Below are 22632 nucleotides of genomic sequence, written 5' to 3' on the forward strand. Positions count from 1 at the left end.
GTCGTAAGTGCACAAACGCCGTATAATTATTTTGAAAAAAAAATGAGGTTCATTATTAAAAGATTTTTTTTATGTGGATATTATATTTATTCATTTTTTAAAAAAAAAAAGATTATGCAATACTGGCATAATCCATGACTGTAAATATCATTTCTCTTAACTGACTCATGATATTTATTTTTATTAATATAATTTTTGGGTATTATAAAATATTTAATAAATAATGTAAGATCTACTTCATATATCTACTTCTCTCATTTGAGGTGCTTAAATTATTATAAAAACATAATAAAAATTTGATCTTATTCTATATTTTTTTAACTATGGATGAGTATTTTTTTTTAATCTTTATTACATCATATTTTCGTAATTATTTTTAATAACTTAACATTATGTGATACGATGAAAGTACCATATCTTAAAGACTATATTTATAATGTTAATTATGTAAAACAATTTTATATAACTTAATTATTCATTTTCATCATACTGGTACTATGATAAGTTACAAATATTGGGACATTTGCCTAATTAAGGTTGTGAGTTTCTCAGACAGAAATTCCTTTCCAAATTAACTATAGTTCAAACAGTTGGATAATGTAGCATTTCTCTTTCAGTTCTAGGCCTTGTGACCCAGAGTGGTGTGATAAGTGAATAATGAGTATAGAGATCAAAGCTTGGAATCTATAGCATTTGTCATATCTTCAGGTAGTTACTGAATACTTTACACAAGGTTCCATTGTCTTGCAAACTTTTGCTTGTAAGATTATTTCTATTGATAAGTCAAAATGAGTTAAATGAATCCCTATTAACTCCACAAATGAAAATGATGCAAACTTGTAAATGGAACTTTCAATTATAATATATATATATATACACATACATACATATTTTCTGTTAATAAAAGTGCCTATTGTAGTATGAATTTGTCTTTAATGACTACGTTACATTTTTATCAATGAACTTTATGATGGTATAGGATGTATTAAAGAGCAGTGTCTGCCTACCTAGAGTAGACACCTGCCCAATCTACCCCCTACCTTCTCTTGGTCGGGGGGACACTTGCCAGCCTCGTTCCTCAACACTGACCTGCATATGCGGGTGCCCCTATATGGTTACCAGGCGGGCAAGCATATAGAGTTCGCCAAAAAAAAAAAAAAAAAAAAACATATTTTCAACATTCAAATCAACAAATCTAACCTCCAAATCAATAAATCCAACCTCCAAGTCAATAAATCCAACTTTGAAATCTATAGATCAAACTCCAAATACACTAAATAATCAAAATAATACGTAGATCCAACAAAGAAAACATATTAATCCAAAGAAATGCATAGAGAACCACAGTTGCATCATGAATTTGTGCAGAGAACCATTGCACAAAGACCCATGGCCACAACTGGCAGTTGGACCTAACGGGTGACTACCATGACCCACAATCTTGACTTGCCTGTGGGTGTGGAGATTCCAGAGAAGAAAAGGACTGGGAGAAGTAGAAACAAAAGAAGATCATAAGAGAAGGAGAATGACAAGAACAAGATGAGAAGGGTGTTGGCATGAGAGGAAAGAGAGAGGTGCTGATGTGAGAGGAAGGAGAGGAAGAGAAGAAAAGGGGGAGAGAAGAGAGGTGGGTGCTGAGCAAGGAAAATGAGAGAGAGAGAGAGAGAGAGAGAGATTAGGATTTTTAGGCTTATATGGATGTTTATATATATATATATATATATTATGTCAACGGGTGGGTCCACTAGTCCCCTAGAGAGTAGATGGGGTAGGTAGGCCAAGTTGTGGGATGTGATGGTTTGCATGACATGTGTGTTTGACAAATGCTCACTTTAAGGCTAGTACTATTGCTTTTCAAGGTGCTCAACCAGTGTTTCCATCACTCTTCTCTCACTTGGTCCAATATGGTGTTGCTCACACACCGAACAATTAGTGTAGTGGGATTATGATGAATGAGCACTAAACTTGTCCCTGAGCAACATCTGTACCATCACTTATGTTGCCCTACACTAACGGTCGAGAGAGCAATGAAGCGTGCCTAGCACTAAGAATTCGAACTGGGGCGAGCAAAGAGTGCTTTGAAGCTAGGACGAGCACCATAAAGAGTAACAATGTGTATAGTGAGAGAAGTTTGAAGGTCCAACCTTATGTGAGCAGAGAGTAAGGGAAAAGTGCTCTGCCATGAGAAAGGCAAATCATGCTCAAGGTGATTACGCATTACCGTAGAAAATAAAACCATAGATATGATATATTAAAGACTAATGATGGATCAATGCATAAATTAGAACCTAAAAATAAAAATTGCATTTGTAAAATAATAACAATGTTATTTTAACGAATATTGCTTATTCTTACAAATTATTGTTGCAACAATGTCTTGACATGGGGTGAGCAACGAGTGCTCGGCTTGAGGTTCTCCTTGAGCAATGAAACTTGCCCTGAGGTTCATCCAGCAACAAGTGCTCGCCCCAAGGTCCCTCATCTAAGCAATGAAACTCACACTGAGGTTCATTCAGGGATGAGTGCTCGCCATGACGTTCCTCCTCGAGCAATGAAGCTCACCTTGGGGTTCCTTTAGTAATCAGACCAAATATCGAATAATCGTTGCTCGAGATAATCAAGTAATGCCATCAGTCGAAACATTGCTTGGGATAACTGAGCAAAGCAACACAATAATGTTTGCTCATAATTTTCGAGAAGAGCAAGATAACAAGCCTTGCTCAGGAATACTGAGTAGAGCTGGAGAATAAACGTTGCTCAAGATGGTCGGGCAATGCTAATCTAGTCGAAATGCTATTTAGGATAACTGAGTAGAGCAACCCAACAATCATTGATTGTGATCACAGATCGAGGCCAATCTAGGCAAAACACAAGCTTGGGGTAACTAAGCAGGCCAACACATGCTACTAGTGCAAGCATTGCTACTCTTCTAGGTGCTCGGCCTAGGTTGCAGCCACTCTTTGCTCGTCCTGTTTCTAGTTGCTATTGCTTACCTTGGTGTGAGCACTTTATACACAATAATTCATATTTTTTATTTAAAAATTATTATTAATCTTATACAATATTATTTGCTAAAAAATAGCAATTATGTTCATCTTATTTTATCATTATATTTTCTATGGTAATGCATCTCAACCGGCATACGTACCTTGCAAGAGAGAGAGAGAGAGAGAGAATTGGGATCGAGTCTCCTATCTGTTTTTGTCCCATGAAAAGAGGGGTAGTGAGGAAGTTTCTAGATCCGTCGTGAAGGGTTGACTAGACTGTCCAATAAAGGGTGGGAATGGATGTGGAATGGGTGAAGGTGCTAAAAGAATTGTGTGGAAACTTCCGATTGGCTGAAGAGGAATAAGCTGTGATTGAATTGGATGATGGGTCTGCAGAGGTGGCTAGGGAGAAGGGGGATAGAAGCCTAATTGGGAGAATTTGTATGGAGAGGGTGATTGGAATGAAAGTGCTAGTGGCCACGATGACCAAGATCTGGAGAATTAGTACCCTGGCTGAGTTTGAGGAGGTAGGAAACAACACATTTTTCCTTACGTTTGGGACTCATGTAGACAAGTTAAGTTTGGGATGGGCTCCCATGGTTGTCTGACAACCATCCCTTTAACCTGCAAGTGTTTGATGGTATGTCTCAATCAAATCAATGGTGTTTTAAGACAAGTTTTCTAGGTGCAGATCTACAATCTCCCAATGTCCTTCATGACGAGAGGTTGTGGTGTTCAAATTGGAAATTCCTTGGGAAAGGTAATGGAAGTAGAGGTTCCCGATGATGGGGTGGGTTGAGGCCAATATCTACGAGTAAGAATTGAGATCTCTCTACATAAAGTAATTGCTAGGGGGCCCATAACTAAGATGAATGGGAATAGAATCTAGCCTAACTTCAAATATGAGAAGTTACCATGGATGTGTTTCCGATGTGGCTAGATCCTACATGGTAATGCTGGGTGTGATGCGGGTCCTGGTCAAAGGAAGATTAAGGAGGAAGTGATCACTCAATTCGGGACTTGGTTGAAAGTTAACAGTTTTACTAGAAGGAAAACTTTCAACTATGGTTCAGGGATGGGTAGAAAGTAGGTGGCAATGAATTGCAAGAACAACTCAATAAATGAGGAAGTGGGTAGCAGGATGGGGGAGGAGGATGGTGGGTTGGAAAGGGAGAAGGGGAAGGGAAGCAGAGATGATGATGAGATGGTGAAAGACAATTGTTCTTTGGTGGATGCAGATATGAGTACAAAATCATTAGGGGAGGTAGGTGAGGCACTACACGAACAAGTGAATGGGTTGGGGATGAGTCTCTTAGTGGAACATGGGCTGTAAGTGGTCACTAGTGTGGGTCTAATGCCTCTGGGCAACCGAGATCGTGGGGTGGTAGAGGATTAATGAGGGGATGAGAAGGAAGTTAGATAGTGATTTTATAGAAGATGAAGTGTTGGTGGTTTTAAAACAAATATCACCTTTTAAGTTACCAGGTCTCGATGGTTTAGGGTTGGATTTTACCAAAACCACTGGGATGTAGTGAGAAAAAAAACTTGTAATGCAATTTTGGAATTTCTGAATGGGGGAGAAATGTGTCAAGCCCTAAACCACACCTTTATCACTCTAAACCAAAAGTCAAATCTCCTACAACATTGAAGGATTATAAGCCTATAAGCCTTTGCAACGTATTGCATAAACTTATCTCCAAAGTGTTGGCTAATAGAGTTAAAAAAGTTTTACACAAGGTCATCTCTCCAAATCAAAGTGCCTTTATTCCTGACAAGTTAATAACTGATAATATTATAGTAACCTACGAGATGTTGCACTTCATGAAGACAAGACAGAAGGGCATTGAAGGGAGTATGGCCATAGTGCAAAGTGGAAATATTTGGAGGCTATGTTGAAAAGGTTGGGGTTTGGTGAAAAAATCAGTAACCTGATTATAAGGTGTGTATGCTCGGTTAGCTATTCTGTGTTGGTTAATGGCAAGGTTGGAAAGAAGATTTTCCCTTTAAAAGGTATCAGGTAATGGGATAAGGGATCCTCTTACATGTTTATCATTTGTGCTGAGGGCCTTAGCCAACTACACTTACTTTTTGCTGACGATTGTGTACTATTTTGCAAAGCCAAGAAGGAAGAGTGGAGAAGTATCTACTCAATCCTACAAGTTTATGAGAGTGCATTGGAGCAGGTTCTTAAAAAACAGAAGACCTCAATCTTCTTCAGCTCTAACACTAAAAGGGAAGTAAGAAGGCAAATTTTCAGAGAAGCTGTGGTAGTAGTGTGTGGTAGTTATGAGAGGTATTTGTGGCTACCAGCAGTGGTGGGCAAAGATAGATATAGTGCTTTTTGAAGTATAAAAGAAAGGGTATGGCTAAAGTTGCATAATTGGAAGAACAATTTTTTGTCGAAGGCTAGAAATGAAGTGTTGATAAAGGCAGTGCTCCAAACAATACTTGATAAGGGAGAATACAATGATTCTCCATAATATGTGATGCATTCATTTTCTATTGCTATAATATGCGCTTGTATAGCTATTGGGATATTTTGATTATTTGTATTTGATTCTTTCCTATTATATGGGATCACACAACTATAATTATTGTGTATATAATGAGAAGTTATCTCCTCCATATTATAAGGAGGATTTCAGCCATTGACCATTGTTTGTCAAGTATCTTTATGGTATTAGTTTCAAGGATTTTTTTTTTCTTTTTTTTTTCCTCACCATGGCTGACTCATCTTCTTGATCTCCTACTCTTTTGCTCAACACATCGTGCATATGCTCACCATTAAACTGACCTCCTCCAACTACTTGTGGAGAAATCAATGAGGTACTAGGTTTATGTCATTCCCATGAGGCTTGGCGTGCTCTTGAAGTCTCATTCTCGCACCTCTCAAAGACTCAAGAACTACAACTCAAGGATGAACTCCAGTTGATGCAACACATCTCTCAATCCATTGCTGAGTTTTCTCGAACCTTCAAAGGTCTTTGCGATCAACTGGCTGCGATTAGTCGTCTCATTGACGACACAGATAAAGTCCACTGGTATTTACGAGCTTTGGGACTCAACTACAAGATCATCTCTACCACTATGATGTCACAGCTTTCGCTAACCTCTTTTACAGAGATTGTTCTGAAAGCTTTGAGCCATGAGATCTTTGAACGATCGGTCTCCTATTCATCTTCCAACTTTGCCTATTATGTGTAGCAGACTTCCAAAGTGGCAAGAACTAAGAAAGGGAAGCATTGGTCTCCAACCTCTTCTACAATTTCTGATAATTTGAAGTCGTCATTCGCCTCCTCTGTTCACTGTCAGTTATGCGACAATGAGGGACACTTGGCAAAACATTGCTGGAACTTCTTGAAACTCAAGAAGAAACAATCAGCTAATCTTGCTGAAGCATTTTCTGCCTACTCAATTCAACAATTCAAGATTTGAATGACTTTGAATGGTTCCCTAACTCTAGTGCAACGTCCTACATGACAAGTGACATTCGAGAGTGTGGTTGGCATTTCATCTAGATGTGTCGTGGTTGGCAATGGTTAGCCTTTAGCAATCTCTCATACTGGTTCCATTTCATCTCTTGTTCCATCCAGTCCTCTTCTTTTATCAAATGTCTTAATTGTTCCTAGAATTAAGAAAAGTCTTATTTCTATTAGTTAGCTTACTAAAGATAATAATTGTTGTGTTACCTTTTCTTCATCTAGTTTTACCATACAGGATCGAGTCATAAGAGTGGTACTGGGAGTTGGAAGATGTGAAAATTGTCTCTATATTTTGGATCGTCATCATCATGCCTTCGTGTCCACTATTTCTCCACTACGAGCCCATGTTCGTTTATGGCATACTCGCCTTGGACATCTAGATTGTCGTACTATTGCTTCTCTTTCTAGATTAGGATCTATTTCCTGTAGTGATAAATTGATGGACACTTATCTTGAAATTTGTGTTGGTTTTAGACTTGGCAAAAGCCACCGTATACCTTTTTCTCTAAATGATGAACATTGTGCCATGCCTTTCGATCGTTTACGTTGTGACTTATGGGGTCTATCACCAATTCTTTCTTTTACTGGATATAGATATTATGTGGTGTTTATTAATGATTGCACTAGATTTAGTTGGATATTCCCTTTGAAACACAAATCTAATTTCTTTGATACTTTCATCAATTTACAACGTTATATTGAGACACAATTTTCAGCAAAAATAAAATCGTTTCAGTGTGATGGTGGAACTGAATTTACCATTAATAAGTTCCATTCCCATCTACATTCTTGTGGTATTGTTCTTCGTCTGGCATGTCCTTACACTCCTAGTCAGAATGACATTGTTGAATGCAAGTATTGCCATGTTATTGAAACAGGTCTTACCCTTATGTTTCATGCCTGTGTGCTACTCTTTTTGTGGGTTGAGGCCTTCTCTACTGCCATCTTTCTCATTAACCGACTCCCGTCACCATCTTGTTGTGAGCTCTTGCTTGGTAAGTAACCAGATTATTCTATACTTCACACTTTTTCGTGTCTTTGCTTCCCTTATTTGAGAGATTACTCACCAGATAAATTATCTAAAAAATCTGCTCCTTGTGTCTTTTTAGGTTACAGTACCCTTCATAAATGATTCCAATGATTAGACCGAAAGACACATGCAGTTTTCTAAAAATATTTTGCATAAAAATATTTTTCCTTATAATGGTGATTCTGTGCAAAATTTGTAGCCCAACATTGACTATATTCATTTTTCTGATTGTCAAGAATGTGTCTCTAGTTCTTCTAATGTTGGTTCTTCAGATTATTTGCCTTCACCATCCTTTTCAAGTTCACTGTGTCTATCTTGCAATGATACTCCACGCCTGTCCTCGAATCCTTCCCCTGATCTGCAGGTTTCTCTTCCTATGAAATCCATATAGGATTTTGCAGTCCGGACTCTATTGTTCCTCCACCCGTTTCTTCAGTTCCTCATGTGACCACTTCTAGCCATCTGATGATTACCAGAGGGAAAACAGGTATATTCAAACTACAGTTGTATCATGCTATGACTGTTTTGTCTTCTTCTAGGATTTTTTAGACTCTTCTTGCTCTCAAAGAGCCTCGAGGCTTCAAGTCTGCTACAAAACACTCTTAATGGCTCTCGGCTATGGATGATGAAATTCAAGTTTTGAAGAAAAATGATACGTGGGTTCTTATACCTCGTCCTAAGAATCATAATGTTGTTCGTTGTCACTAGATTTTCAAAACAAAGCTTTGCTCTGATGGGTCTATTGAGTGCCATAAGGCACATCTTATGGCTCAAGGATTTTCTTAGGTTCATGGTCTGGACTTTGGCGACACCTTTAGACTGTGGTGTGCCCTGCTACGGTCAGAATCATTTTGTCCTTGGCAGTGGGTGATAAGGGAGAATCGAATAATTCTCCATAATATGTGCTACATTCATTTTCTATTGCCATAATATCCGCTTGTATATAATGAGAAATTATCTCCTTCTTATTGTAAGGAGGATTTCAGCCATTTATCATTGTTTGTCAAACATATTTAATACCAGCATACTAGATGAATGTTTTCCAACTGCCAAAGAAGTTGTATAGTGAAATTGAAAGTATGATAGTCAGATTCTAGTGGAGTCAATGGTAGGAAAAAAGGAGGGGGTGGGGGGGAGGGAGGGGATACACTAGAAGAAATGGAGTTGGATGGGGCTTACAAAGGCAAAGGGATGACTGGGCTTTAGGACCTAAGTTGCTTTAATAGTGTAATGTTAGGAAAATAAGGGTGGAGATTGCTCAAGGAACCTCAGTCACTTGTGGCACAAGTTTATCAAGAGAAATACTATAAGCATACCCAGTTCTTGAATGCTTCCATAACAAAGTCTTCATCTTTAATATGAAGAAGTATTAGGTCAACCATGGAGGTGGTGAAGGAATGATTAGTTTGGAGAGTGAGGAATGGTAAGTCCATAAGCATTTGGGGTCAGAGTTGCCTACTCCTAATACTCACTGTGTCCAGTCACTAGTGAGGGTTCTTATTGCTAATTCCAGGATTTGTGACCTTATTAATGAGTAAGATGGGAGCTGGAGGTAGACCTAATTGCTGAGATTTTCAATGAAGAGGAAGCACAGGTAATAAGTACCATTCCTATTACTCGTGTGGGGGTTGCTAACAAGTTGATTTGGGGTCTAGAAAAAAATAGCATGTATTCCGTAAGGAGTGCATATCACATGGTGCAACAAATGAGAGGGGTAGGTGAGAGGGGTCCCTCGGATGAAAATGAGGAAAAATCCATATGGAAGAAGTTATGGAGGCTGGATGTGCCTTGGGCTGCTAGATATTTTGTTTGGAAGGCTGCAAATAATATCTTACCTACAAGGGAAAATCTATGGCAGAGGAAAATAGTTGAAGATTCATTATGCCCTATATGCAAAACAGAGGAAGAAGATGTACTGAATGCATTAAAGAACTGCCCAGCTGCTATGGATGTGTGGGGAGGGAGGGATTTTGTGCAACTTTGGTTAGAGTTGTGTTGCAAATTACAAAAAGAAAAATTAGAGGAAGTGGCAGTTATAATGAAAGATATATGGTATAGTAGGAATAATTTTGTTTTTCAAAATGACTTTACTAGTCTTTGTAGAATTGTACAGATAGCAACTGTTGGGCTTGAAGAGTATCATGAAGTAAATCGAATGAAGGGGATAAGCAAGAAACCAGAAACTATAAAAAGAAAAAACACTTTTTGGGAGAAACCAACTTTGAATAAAGCCAACTTTGATGGGGCCTTAGATGGTAGGAAAACAAAAGATGAGGATGGATGTTGTGATAAGAGACAATAATGGTGATGTTATAGTATTCATGTGTGTTGCTAGGAGTTGTGTAATTTCCCCCTATATGGTAGAAGGTATAGCGTTATGGAGAGTCATGGTGTTGTTCATGAAACTAAGATTCGAAGATGTGATATTTGAAGGGAATACCAAGAAACTAATCGAAGCTGTGAAGTCTAATCGAAGCTGTGAAGTCTAATGAAGAAGATGTGTCATGGAGAGGATAGATTACAGAGGACATAAAAATTTTGTGGCATGCTCGCAGAAGGTGGTCTTGGGATTCAATCGCAGGAAAGGCAACGAAGTGGCACAGCAAATGGCCAAAATGGCTTTGTAGATAGATGGGGAGAAGTACTGGATGGAAGAAGTTTTTGAGAATTTATACACTTTGATTGTAAATAAAAAAGGATGTAAAGTGAACAATTAATGAAATGAATACAAAATTTATTGAGAGAGAGAGAGAGAGAGAGAGAGAGAGAGAGAGAGAGAGAGAGAGAGAGAGAGAGAGAGAGAGAGAGAGAGAGAGAGAGAGAGATTGGTTCTACCTTCGATTTTGACTTCACATGCAAAAAGCCAGGACAATGATAGAAACACTACTTTTATAACTCTGTTTAAAATGAATGATGTTTTTATAAAGAAAAATTCTATTTATCATCCTCATACCATATATCATACATTTTTTTTTTCTCTTACTAAATATGTGGTGTATGGATGGTAAATAGAAAAAATAATTAGTTTATGAAGAATAAAAAATAAAAATAAAAATAAGTGTTGTGTGTAAGGATGATGAGTTGCAAAACTCTTTTATAAATTAACGATAATCTTACAACTCATTGTTTAAAAATATCCTCAATTTGAAAGAGGGAAAAACAAAAGTTGTAAAAGGAGTTGCTCTATGGTTGCTAAAAATGCCACCATCAACTTGAGCAAAACATGTGATAAATTGCAAAACCTTAAAAGGTGAGCACTGCTTTCTATATAATTATGGCACAGAATTTGAATAGATATTAAGTGCATAACAACTAAGTTGATCCTCTCTCTCCAAAAAGTGTTCCTCTCTTTTACAAAAATCCATTGCTGTCCGTTCGCCAGAGGAGGGGGGGTTGGAGATTCAACTCCACCACCCTCCCCCCTTCACTAGCCTCAGTCTCAACTTAGACTTGTTTTTTCCCGCTATCTCTATCAAAGCTAGCTAATTTGTTGCTTTATGGCAATCAAGATTTGACACACTCCTTGCCATTAGCCTCCCCAGATGTTGATCTTCAAGTCGATAGAATAAATCTGTCCATTTAAACTGTGCATTCGCCTCGCACGTGGCTTATGGCTAGCGCGAGTTTCACGTGCCGCATCTGGGGTCGCTTCCTGCCACCACGCACAACACCATTGGGATTAGCGGCGTTGGATCTTCCTATTCACCATCCACTCCTTTTCAGGAGTGGCGCATCCTACACACGCCATCATCACCAATGGTGACCCCTCGTTGGCGATTTGTCTCAATTTCCCGTTACTTTCCTATGTTCCGGCTTTCCCTAACCAAGGATTGAGTAAAAGTGGATGTGATAGTTCCTTCCAGCCAGTCCAGACCAACACATTGCAGCATACCCCTGTTTACTACAGCTTCTACCTGCAGTTTTATAATCTGTCTGTCATACTATTTAAAAACCATCACCAAGCAGTTTCCCTTTGTGGCAAATGGGTGGGAAGTCAAAGGATTGGCTCCAATCACCCATTTTTTCCTCTTTTTTTGCGTTGTAATATGTTGACTTTGGGAAGACTATAAGGAACTTCTACCTTATTAAACTTGTATCTTGTATCCACTAGTTTATCTATAAATGTCTTATTTTGCTAAAAAAAAATTACAACACACAATTCCAGGCAATCTATATAAGTTTTTAAGTCATGTAAGCATATATTCTTTTGCTAACTAACTTATCCCCAACCTTTACAATTTCTAACTGAATCTACATTTAATATTCATAAGAGGAACCAATCCCTTTGATGTTGCTTAAGAAATTTGACATGTAGTGGCTAGTAAGCCTGTCATTGAAATACTAGAAGATATGTGCGGACCTGCAGATGCTAAGAAGGGTTAAGAAATGGAGAAGTGCTAGTGACAGATGAATCCATAGGGGAGGGCTCTGGTGATTGCAACTCCATATCCATTTCCTTAGACGCATGCATGTTGACCTTTATCCTGCATTCACAAACAATGATGTCAGTTTCAATTTTGTATTGGAAAATACTATAGACACAAAATGATCCCACACAAATAATTCCCTTTGACCTTTATCCTTCCCTCCCCCGTGCCCGCCCTTGCCCTCTCCTAGTGCCCCCTCCCTGAGCGCGACTATTGTGATCGAAAACCACCCCATGGTGGGTAGAAGACGTTGAAGCACAATTGGTGTGGTGGCCGTCGACGAGTTGCGGCGGTGGTGAGGGGGAAGATGGGTAATGACAACCCGAGACCTACACAACTCGTCAGCTGGAAGAGAAAGGGAGGAGAGAGAGACAGAGGGATGGGTGGCGGATTGTTGGCAATGGGTTCTGGGCAACAACAACGGCAACAACAATGAGTTGTGGTTGTGAGCTAGAAGAGGAAAGGAGGAGGGAGATGGGAAGGGAGAGCAGCAGGGGAAAGAGGCAGAGCAGGTGAGGGGGGAACCTCTGCTAGTGGTGGTTGTCAACGATCTATGGCAGTGGTGGGCGTAGTTGAGGGGAGGGGGCGCATAGGGAAGAGAGGTTGTTGCTAAGGGGAGAGGGTGCATGGGGAAAGAAGAGAGAAAGGGAAAGTGGGGAAAGAGAGGCTAGGAAAAATGGATACATGACATACTAATATTGTACCACATTAGTGTGTGGAATCCTTTTGTGTCTCTAGCAGCTCCCTTTTGTATTAATTCAAACATTGCTCACTACATGGCAAATCAAGGAACCAAGGTGTTCTTCAATTTTCTGAGAAGCATAGTCTCTTGACCTTACCATGACATAATTAAGTTGCAGGCTTCACACACACACACACACACACACACACACACATATATAGATATGCAAGCAACAGAACCAAATGAGGTAACTAATGGTTATTGTTTACCTGTTGTGTATGTTGACATACTCGTCGGTTTCATCCAATATTTCCTCCTGGCATGAAAAAAAATTTGAACTGAGATAACCATGTATTACAAAATTCAAAAAGAATACTCCACCATTTAAGAGGGGCTTTTCAATAGGAGTTTCAGCTGCTTATGACCAATATATTTTTTCAATTAACCTAACCCATCCACGAGAATTGAGGTCAAGCGTAACCAATATTCACTTCTTAGTACAGAAAAGGGAAAAGTATGGGTCCATGCCACACTCCTTGTGAACAGATGGGAATGGACTTCCTCTACAATAGTCATCAGCATGATCATGATAGAAAATGACTATGACAATCGTAAGGACCAGAAGATGATTTGACCCAAGTACATGGATCCAATCTTTATGTTCACCCAGCGATGACTTTATAATGAAGAAAAGATTACCTGAAGAAGTTCTTCAATGACGTCCTCCATGGTAATTACACCAACAACCTCTTCATTGGATGGGAACTCTGGAATTGAAGCATTTTCGATGTCCAGAATGCAATACGAACAACCTCTATGTCGCTTTTTATAAGCAGTAGACAGCGAGGTCTTCCCTATCTGTTGACCTGTATCATTCTCAGTCACACCTGTCTGAGAATCTTGTAATTTTGATTCAGTCCCCAAACTTTGAGTGGCAGAAGTAGGGCCAACATGAAGATTATCTGGTTCTACACAAAGCAGATCAATAAGAAATTTTTCAAAAGAAACAGATGCAAAAACCTAAGATATTGAGGTATGACAAACCTATAAGGTCATATCAATCTCAAAATATTTGTAAAGACCTAAGACTGATTAAAGCAGCATTAGTTAGGCATGATCATTCATAATTAAATCATCAACTGCGACATAGTTAATAAACACGTGGTGAAAAGGACACATACATGAGTTGTGGACTGGAAATAGTATTTAAAAGAAAGGGAAAAAAAAGAAAAAAAAAGAAATGCGAATTCAGTAGTACCACCAATGCAATTACAGGATTCGACTATTTCAGAAATCAATGGGTATGAGAAATGAAATTAAGGCGGATATGGGATGAGAGAATACACAAACAAATACAGGTCTTACACAACTATTGGCAGGATAACAGTAAATTGAATGAAGTATAAAAAGCTCAACTTGATGTTTGGGAAAAAAAATATAGCTCAAAAATGCCTGAAAAGCAAGCAAGTTGCTAATACAACAATAGCATAAAAATATCCAAAGCTTCCTTCAGTCCCTGCTTCATAGATCCTTACCTTTACCCAGTGGTACCTCAGATTTGCCTCTGTGCTTCCTACAACTGTCCTTAAATTCAAGTTGTTCAGCCCCCTTAACTTTCTTTGCTGTCTCTTTTTTCTCATTTAGATCCTTATATACAACAGCAATGTGGCTGTGACCCTTCTGAAATTCATTTAGAATATCATATAGCGGCATCTCCTCCGAAACCCTGGAAAGATCAGTCACAACGCAAAACAAGACCATCAGAAAAGAGAATACAAAAGATATATTAGCAAATTCAACATATGCAAGACATCCACTAACGTAAATTATACTTTCATGGTCAATATTCCCTTCGTAATCACAGGCAAAATCATGTCTTCTCTCCACAGAATATGATCTAAAAATGCAGTATAATCCTACCTAGGAATTTTCCTTATGATCATTGTTCTCAAAGGAACTGCATCGTCTGGATCAACTGTCAACAAATTTTTAACCTGAACATAAATGGTATTAAGTTCGAGAGGATACAACAAAGAAGAGAGATCATCAAACAATAATTATGAAACATTTTTGCCATGCAAAGGAACAACATTGGCAGTACTACAAAACAATTGCAGTTTATTATGTTTTGGGGCAAACAAGGCTTAAGTTATAAAAACTCTTAGCTACGGACCATCTTGTAGGCTAACCTTTTTCTCCTAATAAGTATACATGAAGACCTTTTATTTTACAGCATTAAGATGCAAATGAGCATCTCAATCACACCATATTTCTGTGTATGTGGGTACCACTATCTGCATCCTTCCATAACAACCATGTTCTAAGTCAAAACATACACAGTAGGTCAGATACCTTATTTCTGAAGTAACTAATCACTTGCTGAAAAGATTAGGGGTTTTTAAAAACATCTGCCTGGCAGTTTCAAGAGTACCAATCTGGTCGCTACATTTTCAATGACAATTGATCCCTTGGACTTAAGATTCAAGACAAATCAACCTTATTGTTAAAACTTTCTATTAAAGTTCAGAGTCACATTGTCTATATTTTTAAATGACTTAATTTTTTTTTTTTAAGTAATAATTTTATTCAAAGAAATAGGCATAAGCCCGAGTACACAGGACGTAAACAAAGGAAATACCTACAACTTCCAGAAACAGAAAGAAAACAAACACCAGAAAACTAAAACAGAGTCAGGAAATTATCCACCATTACATAAGCTTTAGCCCAAAAACCCAAAGTACTCAAGAAGAAATCCCCAAATCTCCCAAAGAGTGTTCTGTATCTTTGAAGCATCTCCCATTTCTTTCGATCCATATGCACCACATAAGACAAGGGGGAATCATCTTCCAAATACTTGCTACCTTCTTACAGCCCTTCAAACCCTTCCACCTTAAATGACTTAATCAACTTTGATTCCTTAATGGTCCAAGATTTTTGAGCACCATGGACAATACTACAGTCACAAACCAAACACTATTAAACCTCGAGTCCATGACCTGTTAAAAACCTAAACAGTGCTCCGAAACCCAACAATACAACTACATCAACCTTCGATTATGGTTTTGGAAGCTACCACTAATATTCTGTAATTTCAAGAATTACTACTGTTGCTTCTATTCCCTGAAGAAGAAGAATCACTTGCAGTTGCAGATGTGACTATTCACATCAAAAGGATTAACCTTTTGTTCAATCAGTTGATAGAAAACTTGGTATTAAGTAAGCAATACAATATGTGATTGGGGTCTTCCTTCTGTATTAGTGCTCTGTCACTGATTGAGAAAGGAAAGGAAGCCTTCTTGTGCTTTCAACCATATATGCAGTGTCTCTATTTATCTTTTCATTACGTTCAGCTAGTACGCTTATTTCTTCCAACAAAAAATGTTAGGAATTTACTCCTACACCAAATATAAATTGCTTAATCCAGGTGTTTGCTCCTAGTTATATTCCTACACCAACATTACTATAGTTGTTGAATTAAAACCGTGGATGAAGCAACTTGCCAAGGAGCATTTTGGGGACAGACTCCATGAGATGACTGTGGGCAAGGAAGAGTGATGGCAGGGATAATGATGGCTGAGACAATGCCCTAATACCTAAGGTTGATGTTGACCTTCTACTGCAAGCAGTCCCAGACCTTGGTGGGGGCGAAAATGAAGCTTAAAGGTACCTAGGCCAGCAAGGTGGGTCCTGTCACCATGAAAAGGGGGATACGAGACACAGCATAGCTTGTATGGCCCGCATGCTTGGAATGAAAGATTAAATAGACAATGTTAAAGTACAAGGGAAATATATGTAACAAAACCCAAAAAGCTATTTTAAAAGAAGTATAGTTATGCAATTATTAAGGAAGTTTGGGATAAAATATATACTGTAGCAAATATTATACACACACATCACAATTCATTTAACCTTAATAATGCTTTATCCCAATCCATATTCTTGTATGCAGGCGCAACCTACACCCTCCCACCAACCGCATTATACTTTTCGATCAACAACCTCAATAGGAGAAAATATTCCAGGACATGGTCACAAGGGCTCAACCAAATGTTTCAAGCTGGAATGACAAGGCCTTAAGAAAATATAGGCAATGTAGGCATTATTACAATGAAAATCAATGTCAGCTTAGCACCTAAATACACAACTTAGACAATCACACAGAAGTATCTACCAGAAGTCATTAGAAGGGGAAGCACTCAACTCCTCAAGTGGAACTCATCTGAAGACCCATTTATCTCATCAGTTCCTAACCTTAGACTAACTTCATGTCACTTCCTTAAATTCACACTTCACTTACATGCTTCGTCTGTGAGTTAACTAATCCACTGGGGAATACTCCTCAATGCCACACACTAGATCCTCGAGGCTCCCCAAGTAAAAGTTGTAAGCAGTCGAAAAGGCCAATATATGGTCTCAAGCAATCTCCTCAGACTTGCTTCAACATATGAAGTTTGGCTATGACGAAGATAGATATGTTCACACTAGAATAGTAGCCATTAGCCAAACAAAACTACTTGTAAAAACCAGCAGAGCAACATCCCGAACACCACAATGATTAGAAATACTTATAATCTTCTGAACCATTCATGCACAGACTGGCAAATATGATTAGAACATTTATAGCTCCCATGGAAGCAAAGAGCTGTATTGCAGCAACAAAATGGGAGTTTTGTAGAATGACATAATAAAGATATACAAATAAGAACCAGGCCCAACTCAACAGCATGCTAAACTGATTCACTAATACAATAAGGCACTCTGAGAGCCTGAGGATCTGTAACGTTAAAGAAATACAAATATAAGAGTTATGGGAGTTGAATTACAAACTCTCTCAAAACAACCCTATCTGATCAACAAGAGAAAGATAAACTCCTATCTGACCAACAAATAAAGATACAGCTTATCAAAGATAAACTTGTCTAAGAATATCAATATCTCAATTAATGTTTGAACACAAACATTAAAAAATGGGAAAAAAGAAAAAGAACAGAAAAAATAGACATGATCATGCAAACAAGGTACATTATCAAAGCAGATGAAGAAAACATATGTAAACGTGTTATGAACAAATTTATATGCCAAGTTACGCACAAAAAAAAAAAAACCATAAACCACATCATTCTAACAGAAGGAAATGAAATACCAGAACAAGTCCAATTATGTTCTTTTGGTTTCCAGCATAAACCGGGACTCTACTATGACCCTTTGTCATTATCGCATTCAATGTTTCCCTGTATAGTTGAGAGAGAGAGAGAGAGAGAGAGGGTTAGAACACAATGCTTAAACATGCAGGAGAGAACTAAACAAGAATCCAGAAACCCACAAATCAAGATTTACATCCAGATCAAGGGAAAATGCATTTGATATGGGGGTCATGGCATCTTTTGCAGTCTTTTCGGTCAATTCAAGAGCCCCAGTGATGATAGTAGTCTCATCATGTGTTAAATCCCCGCCTTTCCCAGCCTAAACAACAAAACAGGTGTATACCATTTTACATCAGAGAACCAAGGGGAGTGGGATATAGTCCAGCACAACGAAATGTAAGCCATTAGGTAGACGTCTATCTGGAAATAAATAGCAACTATAAAATTCCAAGGAGACGGTTTCAACATGCCTAATGCAAACTATTTTATAACTTAAATTGCAGAAACTCTAAGGCTGAACATCATACCTCATTGCCATGGAAATTCACAAAAGTTTTGAGCTCTGCTCGCCGTAAGAGGACAGCATGTCCCTTACCCAACATCCAATCCAACATCTGCACTTAGCACTATAGCATTAATTTAAAAGAACAAAACAACAAACAAAGCTTGAACATAAGAAAAGAATATCATATACTATTTGTTTTATATAAGTAAAAATGTACAAAAAAAATCGCATATACCATTTTCCACAGCACTAAATCAAATAACCAACCCAACTTGAACAAAACACAGTTTACAAACATATATTTCATTACAGATTTCTATTCATTCTACCTTACTAATTGGATAAGAAAGAGGGAAGAACAGCAAAAGAAGAAGACGAACTAGGGGAGCCATGGTTGCTCCAACCCTCAAGCCATAGCGAGTGCACACTGCTTGTGGCAAAATCTGTAATGAAATATACGTGTATGAGAAAAAAAGTGAGTAATAATTAGTGCAGGCAAAATACATTAGGAATCAAAATATTCACATTTTGAGTTGATGATGAACTACCTCACCAAACATGAGGATGAGAGTAACTGATATCAGTATTGCTGCCCATGGAGGCACTAGCTTGTCCAAGAATATGGGAAGGGTCTGAAGAGAGAGAAAAGATTTATTTTTGAAAAAAAAAGATAATATAACTGACATGATTAACAATCTTTTAACCAATATACTCTAGCTTCCCCTAGAATCAAATGGTTACCTCCATTGCTAAGGAGTTGCCAATCAATAGTGTACAAAGTAGAAGATGCTGATTCTTTACCACTGGAAATATTTTAGCTGCCAGATTAAAAAAAGAAAAAAAAAATCACATAACTTCGTCTCTTCAGTCCAATCCATGTGACAGTTTCCTACAAACACTAATAGCTGAGGTATATGCTCATTATGCAGTGAGTCAACTCAACCAAGTGAATATACATAACGATATGTAAAATAGGCTGTGTATACGTGTATGTAAAACATATGATGGAAAGTATTTCCAAAAATTTCTGGTGTTTGGTGGAACTGAGAGATGCAACCCAAGGAAAAATGTCCCCAAGATCAAAGAAAAACTCTGTTATGGGCAGAAAATGACTTCTGCTATTGCAAAGAGGGAATGATTATTTGCCTTACTCTGTCTCACCTCACTCCTCTCTGTCTACTCAAAATTGGTTGGCATATCTAAAATAGCTAAGTGAGAGATGGTAACACCCTATGGGGACAAAAGAAACAAGGGTTAGTGTTTTGGTTTCTGATCTAGGTTTGGATTTCTTTTGTGTTGCTGAGAATATTATATCCTTTAAACATCGAAACTCAATGGGGAGCGAGGGACCCAATCAACCTGTTTATTTCCCAAGTTATTTTATTTTATTTTAGAAGCAAGCTATAAGTCTTGAGTTTTCTTTTCTTAGTTTTCTAATAACAACTAATATTTTCTCCCACACAAAACACATTATATATTGAGAACGTTAGCTTTAAAATACAAATTTCTAGAATCACTATATAAGCATCTGAGAGGAGCAATTTTAATCCCAATGAAACTCAAGCATAAGAAGAAACAAAAACAAAATAGTGTAATTTACTTATCAAAAAATAGTTGATAAAGATGTAAACAAAAAGCATATATTCCTATATCCACACAGACAAAAAAGAGAGCATACAATGAAAATTAGTGTTCTATATTATGTATAAACTTTATATAATTAATAATTGTTCCTGCTTCGCCCTCGAATAAAACAGCGGTTATCTCATTGCTGAGATTTCGCCCTACCATAGATCCTCAACAATTCTGTATGCACCAAAATTCTCATGGACAAAGAAGGTCCATTTATGTAATGACCCAAGAAAAGTTCAAGCCACATCAAGATCGATACTCCAAAAGGACTAGTAAAGTTCACAATTGGAGCCCCCTGGAATCACTCTAAAAGGCAAGAAATTTTCCCTTGCAAGCATTGTGGGATCCATTTACCACCGTCCCACACAATACGGAGCATTACGATGTTCCCCCTTAAATTCTAGAGGTCCTCTCGTCATTTCATTATAGGTGGCAGAACTCAAGTCCCATGCTTCTAACTAGAGATTGGCTCTGATACTGTAATGAACTCAATGAAAATCAAAATCGACACTATTGGATTAATCAAGGTAACAATTGGGAATCATTATAAAACCAGATCCTATTCAACATCATCCTATAACTAATACTGGGTATTACACTTTAATTAATCTGCCAGCACAATCTAAATAGGAGATTTATGAAAATTTCAAGTGCGATAATTTGGGTGAGGCAGGTGGCTAAGAGATGCTATGATTTTTGGTTTCAGATTGTTTCTGGTCAGATTAAAGGAAAATAATTTTCGGTAATAAGGATTTTGGTTTTGGAGATATGCTCCACCCAGGTCTAAGGTTTGAACCCTTGGGTGCAAACAATCTCTAGGGGCAGCGTCTATTACACGGCTCTGGGATTTAATCAAGTAAAATACATGTTGTGTTAGGACGGTCTCTAGGATTCCTTGTTATAAAAAATAGTTTCAAGTAGTAACCGAACATCAGAAAATGATTTCATATTATCTTCAGGATTCCGACCAAATGACTTAAAATTTAGTACTTTTCCATAATATATTTTCTGGTAGATATTTTTAAGATGAAAGAACAGCCTTAACCTTCTAACTTTCTCTGGGAAGGCATTTCCTACCGAAAATCTAGTATCCCCAAGTTGTTTAAAAGAAGAATTATATAAGGTAAAATAGAATCCGTACAAAGCAATGGAAAGCAGCAAGTTCTCCGCTTGATTACATAAGGGTCCTACAAAAACCTCCACAAATAACCCATATTAATTCTTCCAAGTTCAGAAGCCCAAGAAAGCACATGGCGTGAATTATCAGCACCAAAATCTATTTACAAAATGTATTTACCCTTCATCACCAGTCCCAAAATTAATTCAGAAACCAACTGATCGCCGTAAAAATGGAAATGAACGGACGAAGTCGTTGAGATTCACAGTTTTCTTTACACTAACTTCCACACATGCCTTTTTATGTCCAGCTTAAAAACTCAACACACAAAGGGAAAGAAAAGAGGATGAAGCTTGAGAAAGAAATACCGGCGTGTGCGCGATCCTGAGGACGACCAGACTTGATGAGGACCTCGAGGTCGACGAGACCGAGAGACATGAGTCCAAGGGTGAGCCCAGCCATAAGCCCGGCAAAGCAAACCAGACCTATAATCGCCAGCACGTACAACGAGAACTCTGTCCCACAACACGGCAGGTCCGCCATCTCTCTCTCTCTCTCTCTCTCTCTCTCTCTCTCTCTCTCTCAGTGGAAGAAAGATCTGCAACCGTGCGGGTTCGTCACTTTCTTCAATGTCTCACTTTTCTCCAACTACTCTTGCCTATTACCTCTGCTTGCACTTTCAGGCAACCGATTCTACTTTGTACAGCGGTGACGCCCATGCGCCATGCCCCATGCCAACACGCTCTTACTCTTTTTTACGTCCAACCATAGGCCAACACCTTTTATTGCGATTTGGGACCCCACTATATCCCTTATTATATGTAATAAAAATACTACTCATACTCTCTCTACCACATAATTTATTATTTTTATTATTTTATATAAATATACATATTTATACATTAATATATATTTTTAAATAATATAATAAAAATAATAAATATATATTAACGTATAATGTAGAAAATAGAGATGTATCTTATTTCATCCGATTTGATTTTTTACAAAATTTAGAATCGAATTTACATGCACCAGTTTTACATTTTTTTAAATCGATTACGCATCAATTATCCTTCTAAATCAGTACTCTAGTTTTACCTATTTCTGATCCTATTTTCTGGTATTAATAATATATAATATACTGATATATTATGGTATAACTATTAATTGCATTATATAATATTAATATAACTATTAATACAATAAATTATAGTGATATAAGATTTTAAAATTTAATATTATATTAATTAGTAATTTATTATATAATATAAAAATATTTTATATATAATTATATAGTATATATAAAAATTATATATAATATAAAAAATTAAAATATATATATAAATCAGTCCGGTCTGATCCAGTTTTAAAAAAAGAAAAAATTAGAATCGGACCGATTTTAACCGGTTTTAAGAAAAATAAAATCGGTACTAAACTAAACCAAACTCGGTACCGGACAAAACCTGTCAATTCGGTCTGGTCTAATCTAGTTTACCGGTTCATCAATTTTTTTTTACACTCCCAACAAAAAATAATAAGTAAAATTCTTATGAAAAGAAAATTAAAAAGTTGTTAAGGAGACAAATAAGAAGGAATTTAGAGGATAAAAGCTTTATAATTCAAATC

The 22632-nt window shown here is 37.5% G+C and overlaps 2 protein-coding genes across 3 annotated transcripts; one reads left to right on the plus strand and one right to left on the minus strand.

The window, feature by feature from the left end:
- Positions 1-4128: 4128 nt before the first annotated feature.
- On the plus strand, positions 4129-9801 carry LOC122296706. Its single transcript, XM_043106507.1, has 2 exons — positions 4129-4316; positions 9039-9801. Exons 1-2 carry the CDS (start codon positions 4129-4131, stop codon positions 9799-9801), a joined length of 951 nt encoding a protein of 316 aa, XP_042962441.1.
- A 1844-nt stretch (positions 9802-11645) lies between these two features.
- On the minus strand, positions 11646-21763 carry LOC122296353 (DUF21 domain-containing protein At1g47330). 2 transcript variants are annotated; one of them, XM_043105963.1, is made up of 12 exons: positions 21375-21763; positions 18999-19075; positions 18806-18889; positions 18587-18700; positions 18280-18366; positions 17932-18071; positions 17752-17839; positions 14529-14602; positions 14144-14334; positions 13308-13570; positions 12878-12924; positions 11646-11983 (listed from the first exon to the last, which is right to left on the minus strand). In XM_043105963.1, exons 1-12 carry the CDS (start codon positions 21547-21549, stop codon positions 11869-11871), a joined length of 1455 nt encoding a protein of 484 aa, XP_042961897.1. In that variant the 5' UTR covers positions 21550-21763; the 3' UTR covers positions 11646-11868. The 2 variants fall into 2 exon arrangements, with proteins under 2 accessions (XP_042961897.1, XP_042961896.1); XM_043105962.1 differs by having other exon boundaries at positions 13308-13576; positions 21375-21761.
- Between the last annotated feature and the right edge of the window lie 869 nt (positions 21764-22632).

Source organism: Carya illinoinensis, chromosome 15 (genome assembly GCF_018687715.1).
Source record: "Carya illinoinensis cultivar Pawnee chromosome 15, C.illinoinensisPawnee_v1, whole genome shotgun sequence".
In the NCBI taxonomy this organism is placed as follows: Eukaryota; Viridiplantae; Streptophyta; class Magnoliopsida; order Fagales; family Juglandaceae; genus Carya; species Carya illinoinensis.